At 44.5% G+C, this 20,496-nt stretch overlaps 1 protein-coding gene across 1 annotated transcript in view; it reads right to left on the reverse strand.

The window, feature by feature from the left end:
• Window positions 1–4,936: 4,936 nt before the first annotated feature.
• Window positions 4,937–20,496, reverse strand: part of ERCC3 (ERCC excision repair 3, TFIIH core complex helicase subunit) — a 36,556-nt gene continuing 20,996 nt past the window's right edge. The window contains exons 11-15 of the mRNA XM_024115032.3: window positions 15,188–15,284; window positions 13,964–14,081; window positions 9,315–9,433; window positions 6,993–7,145; window positions 4,937–5,415 (exon numbers count right to left, since the gene is read on the reverse strand). Coding sequence (XP_023970800.1) covers window positions 5,284–5,415; window positions 6,993–7,145; window positions 9,315–9,433; window positions 13,964–14,081; window positions 15,188–15,284 — 619 coding nt within the window. The 3' untranslated portion in view covers window positions 4,937–5,283. The remainder of the gene's footprint in view (window positions 5,416–6,992; window positions 7,146–9,314; window positions 9,434–13,963; window positions 14,082–15,187; window positions 15,285–20,496) is intronic.

A 20,496-nucleotide genomic window follows, 5' to 3' on the forward strand; every position in this document is an offset into this window, starting at 1 on the left:
ATCAATGGTCTACACCTAGAGGGGTGGGATAAGGAGGGTGGGAGGGAGGCAGACGCAAGAAGGAAGAGTTATGGGGATATATGTATATGTATAGCTGATTCACTTTGTTATACACACCATTGTAAAGCAATTATACTCCAATAAAGATGTTTAAAAAAAGAAAGAAAAAAAATAATTACAACATAAAAAATATATATATGTCAATGGTCTAAATACAACACTTAGAAGACAGAAACTGTCAAAGTGGATAAAAAAACAAGACCCAACTATATGTTTTCTCCAAGAAACTCACTTTAAATATAGATATATTGGAAAAAAGGGATGGAGAAAGATACACCATGCTTACACTTTTTAAAAAAGCTGGAGTAGTTATATTAATTTCAGACAAAATGGACTTCAGAATAAGGAAAAATTTATTAGGCATAGAGAGGTGCATTAGGTAATAATAAAGATGTCATTCTCTAAGAAGACAAAATGATACTTACTGTGTCTGTGCCTAACAACAGTGTCAAAACACATGAGGAAAAAACTGATAGAACTGCAAGGAGAAATAGATGAATTGATTATCATAGTTGGAGCTTTCAACACCCTTGTATCAGGAATTGACAGATCCAACAGCCAGAAAATCAGTATTATGTAGTTAAAATGAACAGCACCATCAATCAAACTGGATCTAATTGACATCTATCTATGACTTCATCAAACAACAGAATACACATTTTTCTCAAGCTCACACAGAACGTTCACCAAGATAGACCATATTCTTTTTTTCCCCCAACTACACACAGTAAAATTTCCAGTATTATTTTCAACCATAACAAACAAAGTGGAATTTTAAAAAAATTTTTATACAGCGGGTTCTTATTAGTTATCTATTTTATACATATTAGTGTATATATGGATAGACCATATTCTTGGCAGTAAAATACACCTTAACAAATTTAAAAGAATAGAAATATGCTATCAGACCACAAAAGAATTAAATTAGAAATCACTAACAGAAAAATATCTAGAAAGCCCTAAGATAATTGGAGATTTAACAAAACACTTCTAAATAATTCATGAATCAGAGAAGTCTCAAGAAAAATTTTCAAACATTTCAAACTAAATGAAAATAAAAATACAACTTATCAAAATTTGTGGGATGTAATGAAAGTGGTGCTTAATGGGAAATGTGAAAGGTCTTTTCGCTGGGTATAGAATTCTAAGTTGTTTTTTTCTTTCAAAACTTAAAGATATTTCTCGATAGTCTTCTTGATTGCATAGTTTTTAATAAGAAATCTCATCAAATATTTGGGGGTTTCCGACAGATCTTTCTTTTACTGATTTTAAATTTAATTCCACTGTGGTCACAGAACATAGTCTGCCGTCTTTATCTGTGTTTCCCTGCACAAAAAGTGTCCTATCTGGCTCCTTTTTAAAAACAGTTCTGCCCTCACTTTTTCTCTCTCCTTTCACATTTTACTATTTAAGCAGCAAGTAGAAATCTGGTGGCTACTTGAACATTTTGCTTGCAAATCTTAGCAAATCTAGACCACAAAGTTCATTGGACACATTCTGCTTTCCATATAACTGCCGATGACAGTGCCACTAAATTTTTGGCCGCTGTGTAATAGAGATCCCCCCCCTTCCTCCAGTTTCCAATAGCAGCTTCTTCACTTCCTTTTAAGGACTCACTGGCAGTGTTCTCAAAGTCCAGATTTCCACTAATAGTCTGTTGAAGGCAATTTAGGCATTCTCTAACATGTTCCTAAAAATCCAGCCTCTCCCCACTTCTTAGTTCCAAAGCCACTCGCACATTTTTGGGTATTTGTTACAACAGCATGCCACTCTTGGTACCAAAATCTATATTAGTTATCTATTGCTTTGTAATCATGGGCAACCGTGACCACGATCCATCTCCAGAACTTAGCAATCAACTCTCTTTCTTAAAAAAGAGATGTAGATAATCAGACATTTTTTAATTTAAAATTTTTAAAAATTTAAAATTTTGTGGCTTAAAATGACAACATTTATTATCTCACAGTTTCTGTGCATCAGGAATCCAGGACCTTAGCTGTGTCCTCTGGTTCACGTCTCTCACAGGATACAATCAAGGGGTAGGTTAGGGCTGTAGTCATCTAACCAATGTAGTCATTGGTTGTAGGCTCAACCAAGAGAGGAACAGTTTCCAAGTTCACTCCTGTGAGTATTGGCAGGATTCAGTCCACCGTGGGCCATTGGACTGAGGCTTCCTCCATTCCTTGCCATGTGGGCCTCTCCACTGGGCAGCTTACTTTGTCAGAGCAAGCAAATAAGAAATGTCAGGGAGAGTATGGAAACAAGTCTTTTCATTATGAGTTGTATTTTCCTGTCTCTTTGCTTGCCTGGTAATTTCTGATTGGATGTCAGATACTGCAAGTTTTACCTTATTGGTTGCTAGATACTTTTGTGCTGTAGTAATTAGCTTTGTCCTGGATTGCAGTAAGTTACTTGGAAATAATTGGATCCTTTTGGGTCTTGCCTTCAAACTTTTGTTAAGACTCATGCAGCATTAGTTTAGGTCTAACTTTCCACAAAACCGAAGCAAAACCTTGCTGAACACTCTACCAGATGCCCTGTGAGTTGAGGATTTTCAGTCTGGCTGGTGGGAACAGGAATAGTCCAGGCTCCCCCTGACCCTTTCATGTGGTTCCTTCCCCAGCCTTGGGTAGCTTCTTTACATGCATGTGCAGTGCAGTGCTCAGTGGAAGACTCAGGGTCCATCAGCAAATCTCTCTGTGCAGCTCTCCTATTTGGTACTTTGCCCTATAAATTCCACCTGCTATGGGGTATAAGGGCTGGTTCAGGGAAAAGGCAGCAGGAAGGTAACAGTATAGATGGTTACCAGTGAGAGGTTCCCTCACAACTTCCCTCAAGGTGTAAGCAGGCAGGGTTATTGTGTTCCTTTTATTTTAAGTCCATAAACTTTGAAAAGAGTCCAATTCAATAGTCACTGGATACCTACTATATGCCAGATATTGGGGTACAGACAGAACTCAAACCAACAGGATACAAAAATGTAAAAAACAAAAATGAAAAAAAAAGGACAGCATAAAGGACATAGCACAGTACAGGAAACACTTTTAGGGGTAGGCGCAAGAGTTAGGTTTCCTGGAGATCATACGTCTCAACTTACTTTTAGAGAATAAATAGGAATTTGTTACCTGGTGTCAAATAAAAAACGAATCTAGACTTGGCAAGGAGAGACTTTATTTGAAAGGATTGCTGCAAAGGGGAGGGCAGCTATTACAACAGGGAGAACACACTGACCATATGATCAGCAAGCATCTCAAGAGTTAAGCAAACACGTTTTCCTTTAATAGGGAGGAGGAAACACAGGAGGGGCTGAGGAAGTGGGATGAATGGGAGTGGCAATGGCAGATGGCAGATCAGACAGTGTTTTACCCTGAGTCCCACTGGACTCAGGAGGGGCTGTAGGTTGAGCGTGGGCCAAAAGTCAGGGGCCTGCAGAAAGGAGAGAATTTTAACCACGGTTTGGTTAACAAGCATTTTGTTCCAATTGATCAGTGGGGACAAGCGCTTCAGCTAATCATTCCAAGCAAAGAATGGGAATCTGGAAGGTCTGTGTCTGGCCTTATCCCTGGTAGACAAGGAGGGCACCCATGAGCCTTATCTCAGACATATGGGGAAAGGTGGTTCTTTGCAGTAAGCTGTTTTCCAGAACACAAAAGATGGCGGGCGTGAGGGGTGGGGCGGGCGGGTGTGTGGTTCTTTGAAAGTCCCAGTTTTCCAGGATCACAGGGCTTGGGTAAAATTCAATGTTACCTGTAGACAGGTTAGAGAACAAGAAAACAGTGAGCAACAAGGAGATACACGAAGTGCTTGGCATTGCTTGAGTATCTCAAGCATGACAGGATATGAGAATCTGGAAATAATACTGGTTATACTCCGGTCTGTGACATCTGGGTGCCACCCACCGGGGTGAGTGGCCTTAGCACGGATGTGCCTGAGCACAGGCCTCAGGTCTGGCTGCTGGGGGCCATTTCCAGGGTTTGCACGGACACAGCGGCTCTCCATGGGTCAGCACCAACTGCTGGCCAGACTGGGAGAGTGTGTTTGTCCCCAAAAGGTCAGCTCAGGGAAGGTGGCTCTTGCTCCGAAGGACTCTTGACAAAATGAATGTGGTCTTCTCCCCGCGTGGGCGATGACGGCTGGGCACGCTGCTGCCGGGCGGCAGGGCTGGGCGGGGCTCCAAGTCGAGCAGCCTTAGTTATCACAGGCTTCCAACACTCCCCGGGTGCGGGGCTGCCACCTCCTAGAACGAGCCTCCCCAAGATAACACGTTCTTCTTCATGACCTGTGCCTGTGCCTGCCTGCCTGTCTTCTATGGACCAATCCTGCCTCGTGTGTCTTTTCCTGAACACCTTTTCTTTCATACCAGGAACAGAGAAGAAAAGCCCAGAGACATCTTTCAGAATAAAGGAACCAGCCGTTAAAGATCCAAGGGTACTAAACTGCTATTAGAAGAGGAATCCAGCCTCCCAGCCATATCAACAATGTATCTGGGGGGGTAGAAGTAAGAGTTGATTCTCTCAGTGAAGATCAACCATCAGGAGCTGTGTGCACTGTGGCTCCCTACGAAGGCGATGGCCTTCGGGTGACCTAGAGGACCTACAGCTGTGGGTGCCTCCCATGGAACCCACCTGAGCTGAACAGGGAGGGGCCAGGCAGCACTGCAAACTGCTCAAGCTCCTCCATCGCTCTGGACCACCGTCCCCTGTCAACACTGCACACTGACGGGCAAGTCTTCCCGTCTCTCCGGTGCTCCCTGGGGATGGGCCCCATCTAATTCCTCTGGGCCTGCCACCAAGTGGAGCCCTGATGGAGGTTTGTCATCTAGACATAGCCCATGCCTGTGACAAGGTGTAAGAACAAGGCGTACGACGAAGAGTGGTTAAACATCCCAGTGCTGTTTATTCAGGACAGTAAGATAAATACACCTAAATATTACAAACTTTTATGTACAGGAATGACCACTCCCCAACAAGTTTGAAAAGTGGTCTGAAAAAAGCAAAAAACTACAGTCCCCCCACTCGCACTTTCAAACCCTGGAATGCCCAGGAAGACAGAATCAAGCTCTTGATGCATTTTCTTCAACACAGTCAACACATATTGAATCTAGATTGTTTTGGCCGATGCTATTGGAAGGAACACGGATGTGGAAAGAAAATGCTACGTTTAAAATCCCTTTCCAATGCTGGTGCTAGGCACCCGAGCTTCACCTACGTGACCCTATGGGCGTCATTTCCTGAAGCGCTTGAAAAGCGGGTGCACATGCTTAGTGGAAGCCTTGCTCCGTGACGAGTGGTACTCCATGTACACTGTGTCGTCGGCCCCAGACATGGAGCTCATCGTGCCGAAGCGCCGAGACACCTGCAGGGCGACCCGGCCCACCATTAGTTTACAGAGCAAAACACCCTCCTCCTATAACATGTATAATCATAATAAGATAAATTTATAAAACTTATAAAAGTTTCATAGATTTTATTATTTTTAAAATAACACTTACTGACCACTCAGTATGTCTCAGGCATTGTTCTAAGCAGCTTATACTTATTTACGTGTCTTACCTCATCTAATCCTCACAACCATTATAATCCCCGTCTTACAGAAGAGGAAAGAGGCACAGAGAAATGAAGTATTTGTCCAAGATCACACAACTCTGAAACAGATGGGACTTGAACCCAGGCAGTCAGCTTCAGATTCCCTGTACCTAGCCATACACCACCCTGCCTCTCTTAATGACAATTTCTAAACAGAATTTTAACAGTGAGGGCAGGAGTCCCTCAAAATCTCCTGAGACCCTACCATAAGGCTTTGAATCAACTGGAAATCCTTTCTAGCCCTGGGCCTGAATCTTGGCTCTGTGTCTCACTGGGTGGCCTTGGGCAAACACTGAATGTCTGCACCTCAGTGAACTCACCTGTAAAACGGGGATAACCACATCTGCTTGGCATGTGTGGTGTAAACAGAAATCACACAAGTCAAGGGTCTGACCCCGAGCCTGGGACGCCACTCGCACCAGATTCCAAGCAAAGTACGCAGACAGGCACTGAAGCCACTCCTTGCACAGCCTCACCCTGGGTGACCCACTGTGAGGTGGAATTGACCAGACACCCCCTTCAGACACAGAAACAGGAAGTTTCCCTGGGCTCCCGTGGAGAGTGCCCAGGAGGAGACCCAGCCCCCAACCCCCAGGTCTGGGGACGGAAAGGTCTCAGGCTGCGGGGAGGGCAGCACTTCCCTGGTGACACTGCTTCCTTCTTCCCTTGTTCCAGCCGTCTCTCACCTTCCAGCTCTAACACCAACTTAGTTTCAAAAGCACCTGATGAAACGGTACTTCTCTCCTTGGAAGGGCCTCATAATAAGAATTCCTCATAATGATACTTTCATTAGTTATACCGTATTATATTTGCCTGGCACATAGCAGGCATTCAATAAGTATGTGCAGAATAACTGAAAAGCTGTGCATTTTCAGAGAACTCTAAATTTTTCGAAGAATGTATGGAAACTACAATATGAGTTGATTCTCAGACCCATTTTACAGCCTGGAAGGCTCAGTTTCATTACTGAGGAGGAAGCCAGGGATAAGATGACGCGCCCAAGGCCAAAAAGGCAGCCCCAGGTCCATCACGCTCCTTCCAGTAGCCACCCTAGGCAGAGCCTGGGTTCCCACATCCAAATACTAACAAATACTACGCCAGACTGCTATGTGAAGAGAGCAGGAGACCAACCACACCCACCGTGGGCTCAGACACATAAAACAAGACAGACGCACAGAAAAGTTAGCAGGGGTGTTTCGATTATTCTCTTCTCTACAGTCTCCTGTGTGTTCCAAGTTATTAAGAAAATCACACAGGCACATACACACAAAGGACTGTTGCAGGCGTATGTGTGTCTAAGACGCTGTCCTTCAGAACTGACATCTGCAGCCTCAGCCACTCACTCACCTGGCTGGATTTGGAGCCAAATTCTCCCGCCACCACCTCCTCCTCAGCATCCAGGTCAGTGGCCGCCAGGACCTTCTGTAAGAGTTGCTGTTGCTCCCCTTTTGTGGAAAATGCCAACTCTTCCTCCTCCATGTTGGCAAGCTTTGTGATCACCTGCAGAGCAGAACCCTGTTGTTCTCTCTCCCTGGACCCGATCCCGCCTTCTCCTGGGATCACCTGGTCTGGTCACTTGCCCCCTCAGGCCCAGCAGAGCAGGTGGCTAATAACGGAGAGCTCCTCTTAGGCAGTGCAGAGACCAGCCTCAGAGCCACTGTCAACAAGGAGCTTAACTAATGACTGCAAGGCAGGAGAGGTTCAGCAAGTTCTAGAAAACTCTGCTCCCAACACATGGCAGCCAAATGATCACTTACAGAAGATCAACAGGGATCTCGGCAATCTTAAAACAACCATTCTGGTAGTTTTCCCACCTTGCACCAGGTAAACGAAGGACCAAAAACCAAAAGGCACAGCCGGCTGCCCTTCAAGGCCTTCAACCTCCGGGTTTGGCACCCAGGGCTCCCAGCAGGAGGGGCACTTACAAATGATAGGATATTAAGGATGGATTTATAAGATTTTTTTCCAAAAGAGAAAGATAAAAGCATGGTGGAGATTTGGTTTTCATTTCTTTGGAGATAGTTACTACAAGGCCTACCTATCCCTGCAGAAAGCTTGGACTGATTACGTACAGCAGGGTCCCCAACCGCCGGGCTGAGGACCAGTACCAGTCCGTGGCCTGTTAGGAACCGGGTTGAACAGCAGGAGGTGAGCGGCGGGAGAGCGAGCGAAGCCTCATCTGCCCCTCCCCACGGCTCGCATTACCGCCTGGACCATCCCACCGCCATCACTCGCATTACCCCATCTCCCCACCGGTCTGTGGAAAAACTGTCTTCCATGAAACCAGTCCCTGGCGCCAAAAAGGTTGGGACCACTGAGTCAGAAAGGGAACTTCTTTTCCTCTCTCTCTCTCTCTAATTCTTCTCATAATTTTAATTAAAAGAAAATTCCTAGAAGGATCTGGCTGAGCCCTTCAGGTGGCCACAGATCTGGAGTACAGATACAGGACACTTCTGCCCTGGCCTGATCACCAGGGTCCTGATTCTGGGAACCCTAACCTGGCTGCTCTCAGCAGGCAGCCCTGGAGGTGAGGAAGGCAAAGGCAGCTCCAACCAACACAGACAACCATGTGCTCAGGTACCATGTTGTCGAGCTCACCCGTCAAAGAACCCAGAGCACTTCCTGATTCGCTGCTTCTGTTACCCTTATGACTCTCCCGGGATTCAGGAGGTATGGATGCTATTATCAGCTCGAACGTTACACAGATGGATAAAAAGGAGGTCAAAATGAAAATCCTTCGAAAAACTGTCCCAAGTGTCCTGAACTAGAGTTCAGCACGAGAAGTCTGCAAAGTGTCACTGCCTCTAAGAGGAGTGATCGGACAACCCTGTCCTCTTTCCTAAGGCTAATAAAGGGAACTCTAATAGTTCCCTAATTAGTTCTGCCCTAAACCAATTCGAAAAAGATACAATCTAAAGTATCTGAAAAGGCATCCTACAGTGTTTCAGAAATCAAGAACCTGGGAACTTATATGTTCTAAGATATCCTTTTAATCCCCTGCTTCCAGTACCCTCCACCCACTACCACAAGTAAAAACCCTTTGGGACACTAAATCCTAACAAAAACTTAGATTTGTATCAATAGCAAAGAAAGCAAATGCCTTAGCCAATGAAAGTTCGCCAAAGCTTTAGAATTTCCCAAACTATTAAAATACCAGATTTACAGTACATGGATGGCTCTGATGTCTGAGGCCCACTGAGGCCCAGGCTTACCAGACGACTAAGGGCAGACTCTCCCAGCTACCTGGAGGGGGCACCCCCGGAGAAAGTAACCCCGAGGGGCTCAGACTAACACAGTGATGGCCACAGTTCCTTCATCTCAAGTCCTACTAGGTTAGCACATTTTCCCACCAACATCTAATGTTTTCTTTGCAAGACAACTGTAAAAAGTTAACAAGCTGAGACTCCACAGGCCTCTTGCTTCAGAGGCCCCATTCTTTGACCATTCACTGTGAGAAGTTAGAAACAGGAGGGATCCTGCACAATATTTTTCCTTCAAAGCTTCCCACAATTCATGCAAGGACAAAGGTACCCTAATGTCCCCTCATGTCCTGTGCCTGCCTGAGATCTGTCCCATGCTCATGCTGACAGTGGCCCCCCACTTCTCATGGAGGGCTGGGTACAAAAAAGCCTCGGTCCTACTCCGACCAGAGACCAAATGCTTACATACCTTAAAGCTATAACCTTGATCTACCAAGAACCTCTGCCGCTTGGTTGAGTAAGCCATTTCCTGTGTATCCTGGGACACCAGTGAGTAGAAGAAGGCATTGTACTCCTCTGCAACCATCCCTGGGGGAGGGCACATAAAAGGACAATATTAGCTGTTAGAACGGCAGGAACTAAGGGTCCAGGGTTCAAAAGCAAGTATTGCAGTCAGAGGGGCCATTGCCCTGATTCTGCACGAGGACTTCATCAAAATTAAAAACTTTTGTGCTTCAAAGGACACCATCAAGAAAGTGAAAAGACAACCCACAGAATTGGGGAAGACATTTACAAAGCATACATCTGATAAGAGATTTGAATCTAGGGAATATAAAAAACTATTACAACTCAACAATGAAAAGACAAATAAACCAATTACAAAAAGGACAAAGGATCTGAACGGACAGTTCCCCAAAGAAGATATAAAAAGAACATTCATGTGTCAATGAGCACATGAAAAAAGCTCAATACCATTAGTCATCAGGGAAATGCAAGTCAAAACCATGACAAAATACTACCTGGCACTAGGATGACTAGAATAAAAAAAGATGATTACAGTTGTTGTCAAGGATGTGGAGAAACTGAAATGCTCATACACTGCTGGTGAGAATGGAAAATGGTACAACCACTTTGGAAACAGTCTGGCAGTTTATTAAAATGCTAAACATAAAGTTATTACACGACCCAAGCATTATTCTAAGAGCCAAAAGGTGGAAACAATCCAAATGTCCATAAATGAATTTTAAAACATGGTATGTCCAGGGACTTCCCTGGTGGCGCAGTGATTAAGAATCCGCCTGCCAATGCAGGGGACACAGGTTCGAGCCCTGATCCGGGAAGATCCCACATGCTGTGGAGCAACTAAGCCCGTGCACCACAACTACTGAGCCTGCGCTCTACAGCCTGAGAGCCACAACTACTGAAGCCTATGCACCCTAAAGCCCGTGTTCCACAACAACAGAAACCACCGCAATGAGAGGCCCATGCACCGCAACAAAGAGTAGCCCCTGCTCGACGCAACTAGAGAAAGCCCACACGCAGCAACAAAGACCCAATGCAGCCAAAAAATAAATAAAATTTAAAAAATAATACTCAAAAAAAAAGTGGTATGTCTATAAGGTGGACTATTATTCAGCAATAAAAAAGAATGAAGTACTAATACATGCTACAATATGGATAACCCTTTTGAAAACATTATGCTAAAACTACTACTAAAAAAACAGGCTCAGAGAGAAAACCCAGTAACAGGAGAATTATCATAGTAACTAGGACAGAAAATATTGTAGCCTATAAAATCTGATCCTGCAGGAAAATCTGAATATTTTTGCTTCACAGTTCAAATGTCAGTAAGTTAAGTATCTGTGTACTGCCTCTGAATTCAACTGTTTCCTTGTCTTACAAGAGTTCAGAGATGCAAAGAAAAGGGCTAAGTATATTATATCAAATATTTTCCTTTTTCTCTCTTTGTTTTATTGAGATAAAACTGATATATAGTGCTATATAAGTTTAAGGTACACAGCATAATGATTTGACTTACATATACTGTGAAATGATTACCTCAATAAGTTTAGTTCTCATCCATCATTGTAGTTTCGATTTGCATTTCCCTAATAATTAGTGATGTTAAGCACCTTTTCATGTACCTGTTGGCTATTTGTACATCTTCTTTGGAAAACATGTCTATTCAGGTCCTTTGCCCAGTTTTTGATTGGATTATTTGGGTTTTTTGCTATTGAGTTGTATGAGGTCTTCATTTATTTTGGATATTAACCCCTTATCAGATATACGATTTGCAAATATTTTCTCCCATTCCATACGTTGCCTTTTCATTTTGTCGATCATTCCTTTTGCTGTGAAGAAGCTTTTTAGTTTGATGTAGTCCACTTATTTTTTATTTTGTTGCTTAGGCTTTAGGTGTAGTATCCAAAACAAACACTGTCAAGACCCATGTCAAGGAGCATTTTTCCTTTGTTTTCCTTTAGAAGTTGTATGGTTTCCAGCCTTACATTTAAGTCTTTAATCCATTTTGAGTCAATTTTTGCTAGTGGTGTAAGACAGGGGTAATTTCATTCTTTCACATGTGGATATCCAATTTTCCCAGCACCGTTTATTAAAGAGACTATCTTTTCTCCACTGGGTATTCTTGGCTCTCCTGTCAAATATTAGTTGACCATATATGCATGGGTTTAATTTCTGGGCTCTGGATTGTGTTCCACTGGTCTATATGTCTGTTTTTATGCCAGTAACATACTCTTTCGATGACCGCAGCTTTATTATATAACTTAAAATCAGAAGTGTAATGCCTCCTGCTTTGTTCTTCTCAGAACTTGCTTTGGCTATTTGGGGTCTTTTGTGGTTCCACAAAAACTTTAGGATTGTTATTTTTACTTCTGTTAAAAATGCCACTGGAGTCTTGATAGGGATTGCATTGAATCTATAGATGGCTTTGGGTAGTATAGATATTTTAACAATATTCATTCTTCCATTCCATGTACAAAGGATACTTTCCATTAATCTTCTTACATTCCTCTCATCAATGTCTTGTAGTTTTTGGTGTAGAGCTCTTTTACCTCCTTGGTTAAATTTATTCCTAAATATTTTACTGTGGTTTTTTTTTTTTTGTTTTGGCTGCGTGGCATGTGGGACCCTAGTTCCCCCACCAGGGATTGAACCCGCGCCCCCTGCAGCTTGGAGTCCTAACCACTAGATTGCCAGGGAAGTCCCCAGTATCTTATTGTTTTGGATGCTATTGTAAATGGAATCATTTTATTTCTTTTTTAGATAATTTGTCCTTAGTGTATAGAAACACTACTGATTTTTGTATGTTAATTTTGAATCCTGCCACTTTTCCAAATTCATTGAATAGATCTAACAGTTTTTTTGGTAAAGTCTTCAGGATTTTCTATGTATAAAATCATGTCACCTGCAAAGAGAGAAAATTTTACTTCTTCTTTTCCAATTCTGATGCTTTCTATATCTTTTTCTTACCTAATTGCTTTGGTTAGGACTTCCAGTACAATGTTGAATAGGACTGGTGAAGAGTGGGCACCCTTGTCTTGTTCCTGATCTTAAGAGGAAAAGCTTTCAAATCTTTCACTATTAAGTATGAGGTTAGCTGTGGGCTTGTCATATATGGCCTTTATTATGTTGAGGTACTTTCCTCCTATACCTAATTTGTTAAGAGTTTTTATCATGAACAGATGTTGAATTTTGTCAAATGCTTTTTCTGCATCCATTGAAATGATCATATGATCTTGTCTTTAATTCTATTAATGTGATATATCACATTTATTGATTTGCATATGGTGAACCTCCTTTGCATCCCAGGTATAAATCCCACTTGATCATGGTGAATGATCCTTCTAATATGCTGCTGAATTTGGTTTGCTGGTATTTTATTGAGGATTTTTACAACTGTATTCATTGGATATTGGCCTGTCATTTCCTTTTCTGTAGTGAACTTTTCTGGCTTTGGTATCAGGGTAATATTGGCCTTGTAAAATGAGTCAAACAGTATTTAGAAAAACAAAATTCCAATCAAATTCAAAGGGATTTTTCAAATTAGCTTTGTTTGTGTGTGATGAGTAAGGAATAAGTAATGAATCACTTTCGTATATGCTAGTCAGATTTATCCAGCAGTCTATTATATTCTGTTATGTACTCTCATTCCTCATTATTAACAGTCCTGCAAGGTAAGGATTGTCACGCCGACTTTGGATGAGAAACCAAAGCTCAGAGGGTCAAATTACTTGCCCAAGGTCACACAGTCGGTCTGGTGCCCAAGTCCATGTTTGCTATTTCTTTTTTTTTTTTTTTCCATGTTTGCTATTTCCACTAACTTGCCCTTGTCTCCATTTCAAACACAATCAATTAGCTGTTTCCTAAACATACTCAAACGCAGTAAAATTACAACACCTGCCCACTAATCCTGTCATTTTCAAACATCCTAGCAGTCCAAGTTCTTCCTAAGATTAGTGAATTCCTTGAGGACAGGGCCTGTGTCCTTGTTTTAGGACCTGCCTGGTCTGCTAAGAGGATGCCATCTCTTAGCAGAAACGTCAGTCTCTACTCTGCCCATGATTGGGTTCTGGGTTCCTTTACTGCAGTTAATAAGCAGAGGAAGCATGACTCTTGCTTCCTCATTCACTGAGCTTGTGATGTTCCTGCTGTAAGCTGCCACTCAAGGGACCACCCTTCACAGGTTAGGAGTAAGGTATCCACCTTGTGGCTGCCCAAGCTGTTCCTACCAAGCCCTCCCCTTACTCTTAACTCAAGGTTCAGGGGACAACTGCCAGCTCCTACACTTCCACTGGTGGTCTACGCTCTGCTTTCTCCCTTCTACATCTACACCATTACGCACTGCTTTCCTGGCTCCTCTATCTACCAACACAAACACTCAGCTCAGACTGTGACCTCCAGACAGCTGCCATGGAAAACATCCACATGCTCAACCCCAGCACATGAGAAATAACAATGGCCAAGGAGACCTTGGTCCTTGCTTTGGGACCCCGTCCATCCCCTTCAGGGTCTACCTAGCCCAGGAGCACAGGCTCATGCTCACAAACAGACACCTGACGGAAGTGGTCTTAAAAGAGAGACCGCGTGGAGCAGAGGTACCTTTTTTTGCTCGGAGCACTCGCCCCAGCCTCTGGGCCTCCTGCCGCCGGGAGCCACCATGAGATGAGATCTGAATGAGAACATTTGCTTCTGGCAGATCAAACGATGTGTCACCCACCTATAGAAATGAACCAGCTGTGAGTTTGGGAAGGTTTTTATATATGAGTCAAAAAGGGAACAAAAAAGTCAACTGGCCTCAAATTTAAATAAGCTCTGTAGGTAATCCAGAAAAACAATCACTATCCTCTTCAGTCTGTACTACGGTCCTTCAGATGTACACAGGCCTCTAAGGACCTAGTACGTTCTCCTGAGAGCTGTCCTATAGAAGCTGTCAAGACCTGACTCCTAACCATCTGTCTCAGCAACAGTCCCGGTGTGGCTGCTAGCGACTCAGAGACAAGAGGGCCCTATCAACAGACTCTCTGTGAGTGATTCTTCTTATTTTTTGCTACAGAAATAGGTCTGCACAAAACCATCCACAATCTTAACTGGAGGATATTGAGACCAACGGCGAATGTCGGACACGTGACCTGGTAGGGGCCACTGCCTGCAGTGGGCTGGATTCTGACTCTGGGTAGCTGCCTTAACTTGGGGAGGGGGTGGGGGAGGGGATCCAACCATCAGGGTTCCCAGACACAGAAATAAAAGCTTGATCCATCCATGATCACTTTGTAGGTAAATCTTGTTTCTTTTGGGCTTTGGGTCTGTTCTAACTTGAATGACTGTTCTAAACTGTTGGGCCACCACTTCTAACTGCAAATTTAAACTGTCAGCAAGCTGGGCCTACATGATTTTACATTGTGTTTATATTCACCACCCACCCCCAAGGCATACCAGGAGCCAGGACAAAAGCTGCCCACGACCCACAGGAATCTCCAATGCCACAAAGAGAACTTTATGCACATGCCCACCTTTGCCATTCCCCCTTGTATAAAGAAAATACAACTCAAAGTTCCTCTATCCCAAAAACAGGTGGGAAAAACTTAAGTCAAGCAAAAGGATTTGCTAGATTATATACTCCTTGAGTTAGGAATATAGATTATATACATTAAAACCCTACATCTGCTTCTTCCACTACCTGACAGGCAACATTCTTCTGCCCCCAGACACTGGACACGTGGGAATGAAAACTGACATGTGACGTTCCTTCAATAAACACCAAATCATTGCCCAGAAATCATCCAGTGTCCCCCAGGCCCGGGGGCTGCTGCATGCCACACTGACCTTGGATATGAAGATGGTGTTGATTTTGGGGTTATGCTTGAAATTCTGAAGAATCTGCATCCTTTCTCCCTGTGATGTAGGACCATAGATATAGGGTCTAGAGAAGAACAAAGCTGTGTTAGGAAGACTACAGAGTCACTCCTCAATTGTCCTGAAAGCATGTCAGAGGGAAAGGGAGATCTTGCAAGGTTCCTCTCTTCCAGGAAGCCCTCTGTCATGCAAAAACATCAGGAAGAGACCGTCTTTCCAAAACACATACACCCCACCCTTTCCCCTCTGAGCCAAGATGCAGGTCACTACTCTCTTCAAGATTCCTTCCTTTACTTTTTTGCTTTTGGCCTGTGCTCCTTCCCGCCTCAGTATCTCTCACTCTAAGCTTAGTGTCTATACAAGGAGAATCCCCTAGATTTCACGAAGCTCAATGGGAGTGACAAAGAAAACATTGCTATTTGCAAACAAAAGTTTGGAAGGAACTATTTCCTAATCAAACAAGCATTCTCCAAGAAAGGAGAAAAGAGCCCCTTCCAGACTTTTCCCCAGGGACCCCCTATAACACTAAGTTCAAAACATTTCTCTTGAGTTTCCAGCTCTGTGCCAAAGGGCACAACCCTATCTGACAAACTCACTGGTTATCACCTCTTGGCACCTGGCAATGCCATTCCTCTGCTTTTCTTGTAATGATGTGGTTTTGTAGCTTCCGAAGGGTCAGCAACAAAGTGATGGTGACGAAGACAACAACAAGGACAGTGAGGGCAGCTCCCAGGTATGCAGGGCCCACCCACACCAAACACGCAGCTGGGGGAAAGAAACATCCATGCCTGCCAATATTCCTCAGAACTGTAAAAGGTAGGTTTCGTGTTCCCAATTTACACACGAGGAACTGAGGGGCAGGAGCCTGAGGAGGCTGACCCAAGTGGCTGTTCCACCAGAGGCCCACGAGCTATCCCCAGGCAGTGCCCATGGAAGGCTCAGGAAGCACGACTTCTGATACTCCACACGTGCTTCCCAACACTGTGCTACAAACTGGGTACAGGTGTACCTGAGAGAGCAGCCCCCTTGCCTGCGGGGAAGCTGGGCAGGGCCTGGGACAGCTGGATGCTTCCCTAACCACGGCAAGCCTGGCCTGTGAGAGTGTTCGGGGCACCACGCAAATCTTCTGATTTTCTGTATGTGTCATGCTGTGAAAAAGGTCAGGAAACTGCACTCTTCAGAACAGCCTATCTCTTGATACCCAGGTTTTCAGGTGGTTCTTTTTCTCCTCGCTCGTCATCAGGAAAAACAACTCAAATAGTGGTGAGCCCTCAGTTTGTGAAGGTTCTCTCATATAGGAAATGAAACAGAAGGGTAACCATCCTTCGGAAAGAGGACCTAGCATTTGTTGAACACCTACTAGATGCAGGAATCCTCGGAGGTAGGTGGTGGTAACTCCATGTGACAGTGGAGCAAAAGGAGGTTCAGAGAGGTAAAGAACTTTCCCTAGGTCACACAGCTAATAAGAGGAGGAGCTGGGAGTCAAATCCAGTGTGTCTGACTCCAAAGTTCATGTTCTACCCACTACCTCACACTATCAAACAACCCAAAGAGTCTCTCTTGCAAAGTACTTTAGTGACACCTATTCCTTTCTCAGTAAGGTCGAAACAAACCAGAAACTGAGAGACTCCCTGCCACACACCAGTCCCAAGTTACAGAATGGAGCATAGCCCAGGATCCAAAGGACCATTGTATAGCAAGAAGATGAGACAGACAACAACACTTCATACACTTAAAGGCCAGAAATACCAAATAAAAGGAAAAAAGAAGATAAGTAAAAGTTGTAATTACGATTCTAGTACCCATGAGAGAGCCACAACCTGCTGCCCTTCACCATGCCAGATTGGGTCAGATTTGACAGTGCCAGGCAAACGAATGTCCCTCTTGAGGGAGGCTCCGGGAAGAGTCAGGATGGAGTACTGGAATGGGGGTGGGGATAGGAGGGAGGATGGCTCTTAAATCAGACACAGGAAATATATGCACTGTCTTGATGCCCCTCTCAAATAGACGCTAATGTGACAGTAGTAAAGGATTAAAAAGACACAAACCCACAAGGGCAAAGAGAACAGAAGTAACAGCAGAAGAGTGGAAGCAGAAGTGTGGAAGCTGAAAAGCAGATGGAGACAGGCATGGAAGCTAAACCAGCAGACCAGAGAAAGCAGAAGCCCAAGCCAGCAGGAGGGAAAAGCAATACAAAACAAGCCAATTTTCTACACAGAACACAGAAGCGTTCAGGATCTAATCACCAGTTGCCTCGGAAGGTGGGTGGTAGGGTAGGATTACAGACAGAAGCACTGACAGAGTACATGCATAAGGAAAAGTATCAGACCCCAACCCCGACAGCCAGGCATGCCTCCTCCCACCTGGCAGAGAACTGGAAGTTTACTTTCTAGATTCTGAACAGGAAGGTCTACACTTAGGGACCTCAGACAGAGCTGAGGGCAAAGCAAGATTGAAAGTGAAGAACGACGGGGATTCCCTTTTCCCTTCCCCGCCACAGGCTGGTATCTAGGAGACCAGAAGATTCCTCTCTGGAGAAACTTTCCAGCACAAGAGAAAAGACCCAGAGATACTGGAATCTGGCAATCTCTTGACAAACTAGCCAGGTCCCTGCATGATCATGCTGTGGAGAGGTCCACAGGTCGGCAAACCCACTAAGCTATACACAAAGGCCGATCAGCTTTTTAGCGACTGACCATTAAATAAGAAACTAGAGCCGAAGACTACCAAAAATCAGAAGAAGGTCTCTAAAGATAGAGCTGAAACAATCAAAACACCTGAAGAAAAGAGAGACAGTGTAGGGAATAGAAGAAAGGTTCAAAAGCTTTAACAGCCTCAAATAAGACACTGTACTTACTCAAAAAACAAAACAGCTGGTGATATAGAACTCTTGGAAATTAACAAAAGCTTCAATAGGGTTGGAAGACAAAGGGATAAAAAATGGGAGAAAACGGGAGTTCACTGGAAGTCCAGTGGTTGGGACTTGGCACTTTCACTGCCATGGCCCATGTTCAATCCCAATCCCGCAAGCTGTGCAGCACAGCCAAAAAAAAAGGAGAAAAAAGAAAAGAAAATTGGAGAAGCTGTCCAGAAGATCTAACATCTGACCAGCAGGAATTCAAAAAAGAGAGAAAAGAAAAAACAGAGAGGATGAGTAACAAAGGAAAAACAGAAAGAAATTCTTGGAATTGAAGGACATGAGTTTCCAGACTGAGAGGGTCTACTGAGGGTCCATCACAATGAAAGAAAAAAAGATCACACTAGTCATATTGTTTTGAAATTTCCAAAAATGAAAAAACAGATTCTAAATTCCTGAGAGAGGGAACACAGGACCACCAGAACAGATCATCAGACTTGCAAGCAGCTGCACTGGAAGCCCCAAGAAAAGGGCCCTGCCTTTGACATTCTGAGGCCAAGCCAAACTACTGATCAAGTGTGAGACTGAATAATGACATCTCCAAGCGAATGCTTAAAAACTTTTCCTCTACGTACCTTCTCTCAGAAATCTACTAAACAATACACTCCATCAAAACGAGTGACCAAGAAAGAGGACACTTGAGATTCGGCAACAGGGGCTCCAACACAGGGAAGAGACACAAGGAATTCACAGGATGATGTCAGAGGGACAGTTAGGCAGCATCTCTAAAGATAACAGTTAGGCAGCATCTCTAATCCTAGAGAGCAAGCAGACCAATGCAGAGTAGGAGGATAAAGTGCTGGTTGAGGCTGGTGGAGGATGAAGTACTGGAAGGGATCCACCAGGGAAAGAAAGTGAAAAGAAATCGAGAGATTACCTGATGGATCTGACCCTTTTGAGAAGGAGTTTATGACTGCATGAAGAGTCTGAAAAGGACTAATTAGTAATTATATAGAAAACCAAGTGAAAGTAATAACAAGGCAATTATTAACTTCAGGAAAAACAAATGTTAACACAAAGGAAAATGTAAGCATGGTACACTATCTGCCTTGGCTTGAACAATACTTACACAGCCAAGATAATGTAACACTGAATACTAACTTAACCCCAAATACACTGGGAGGATGGAGTGGGGGGACAGGATGGAGCAGCATATGTAAGAGAGCTAAATCCACAACTCCCATGGTAGGAAATTAATAAGCAATTTCTCCAATTAATAATCAAGAAATTACTATATAAATTAGTACTCAGAAATATGAAGGTAAATAGAGAAGAGAGTTGAAAGTGGCCATCTTTGGGGAAGAGGAATTATGAGTAGGAAGACAGGTGCAAGGAACTTCTGGTTTTTGTAAGTCTGTTACTTTGATAAAAAGTAAAATCTTTCCTACATTAAAAAAAGGTATGGACCGAAACCTTCAAGATGGCAGAGGAGGAGGACATGGAGATCACCTTCCTCCCCACAAATACGTCAGAAATACATCTACATGTGGAGCAGCTCCTACAGAACACCTACTGAATGCTGGCAGAAGACCTCAGCATGGAGATAAGGCAAGAAACTCCTCACGTACCTGGGTAGGGCAAAAGAAAAAAGAAAAAACAGAGACAAAAGAATAAGGACAGGACCTGCACCAGTGGGAGGGAGCTGTGAAGGAGGAAAAGTTTCCACTCACTAGAAGCCCCTTCTCGGGTGGAGACTGCGGGTGGCGGAGGGGGAGCTTCGGAGCCACGGAGGAGAGCGCAGCCACAGGCGTGCAGAGGGCAAAGCAGAGATTCCTGCACAGAGGATCGGTGCCGACCAGCACTCACCAGCCCGAGAGGCTTGTCTGCTCACCCGCCGGGGCGGGTGGGTGCTGGGAGCTGAGGCTCGGGCTTCGGAGGTCACACCCCAGGGAGAGGACTGGGGTTGGCTGCGTGAACACAGCCTGAAGGGGGCTAGTGCACCACAGCTAGCCGGAAGGGAGTCTGGGAAAAAGTCTGGAACTGCCTAAGAGGCAAGAGACCACTGGGGTGCACGAGGAGAGGGGATTCAGAGAACCGCCTTAATGAGCTCCAGAGATGGGTGTGAGCCACAGCTATCACCATGGACACCAGAGACGGGCATGAAACACTAAGGCTGCTGCAGCCACCAAGAAGCCTGTGTGCAAGCACAGGTCACTGTCCACACCTCCCCTCTCGGGAGCCTGTACATCCCACCACTGCCAGAGTCCTGTGATCCAGGGACAACTTCCCCGGGAGAAGGCATGGCACGCCTCAGGCTGGTGCAACATCACACCGGCCTCTGCAGCACCGCCCCCCCCCCCCCCCCCCCCCCCCCCCTCCCCCCCCCCCCCCCGCCCCGGGGGGGCCCGGGGCCCCCAACCCA

This window comes from Physeter macrocephalus, chromosome 2, assembly GCF_002837175.3.
Source record: "Physeter macrocephalus isolate SW-GA chromosome 2, ASM283717v5, whole genome shotgun sequence".
Classification (NCBI taxonomy): Eukaryota; Metazoa; Chordata; class Mammalia; order Artiodactyla; family Physeteridae; genus Physeter; species Physeter macrocephalus.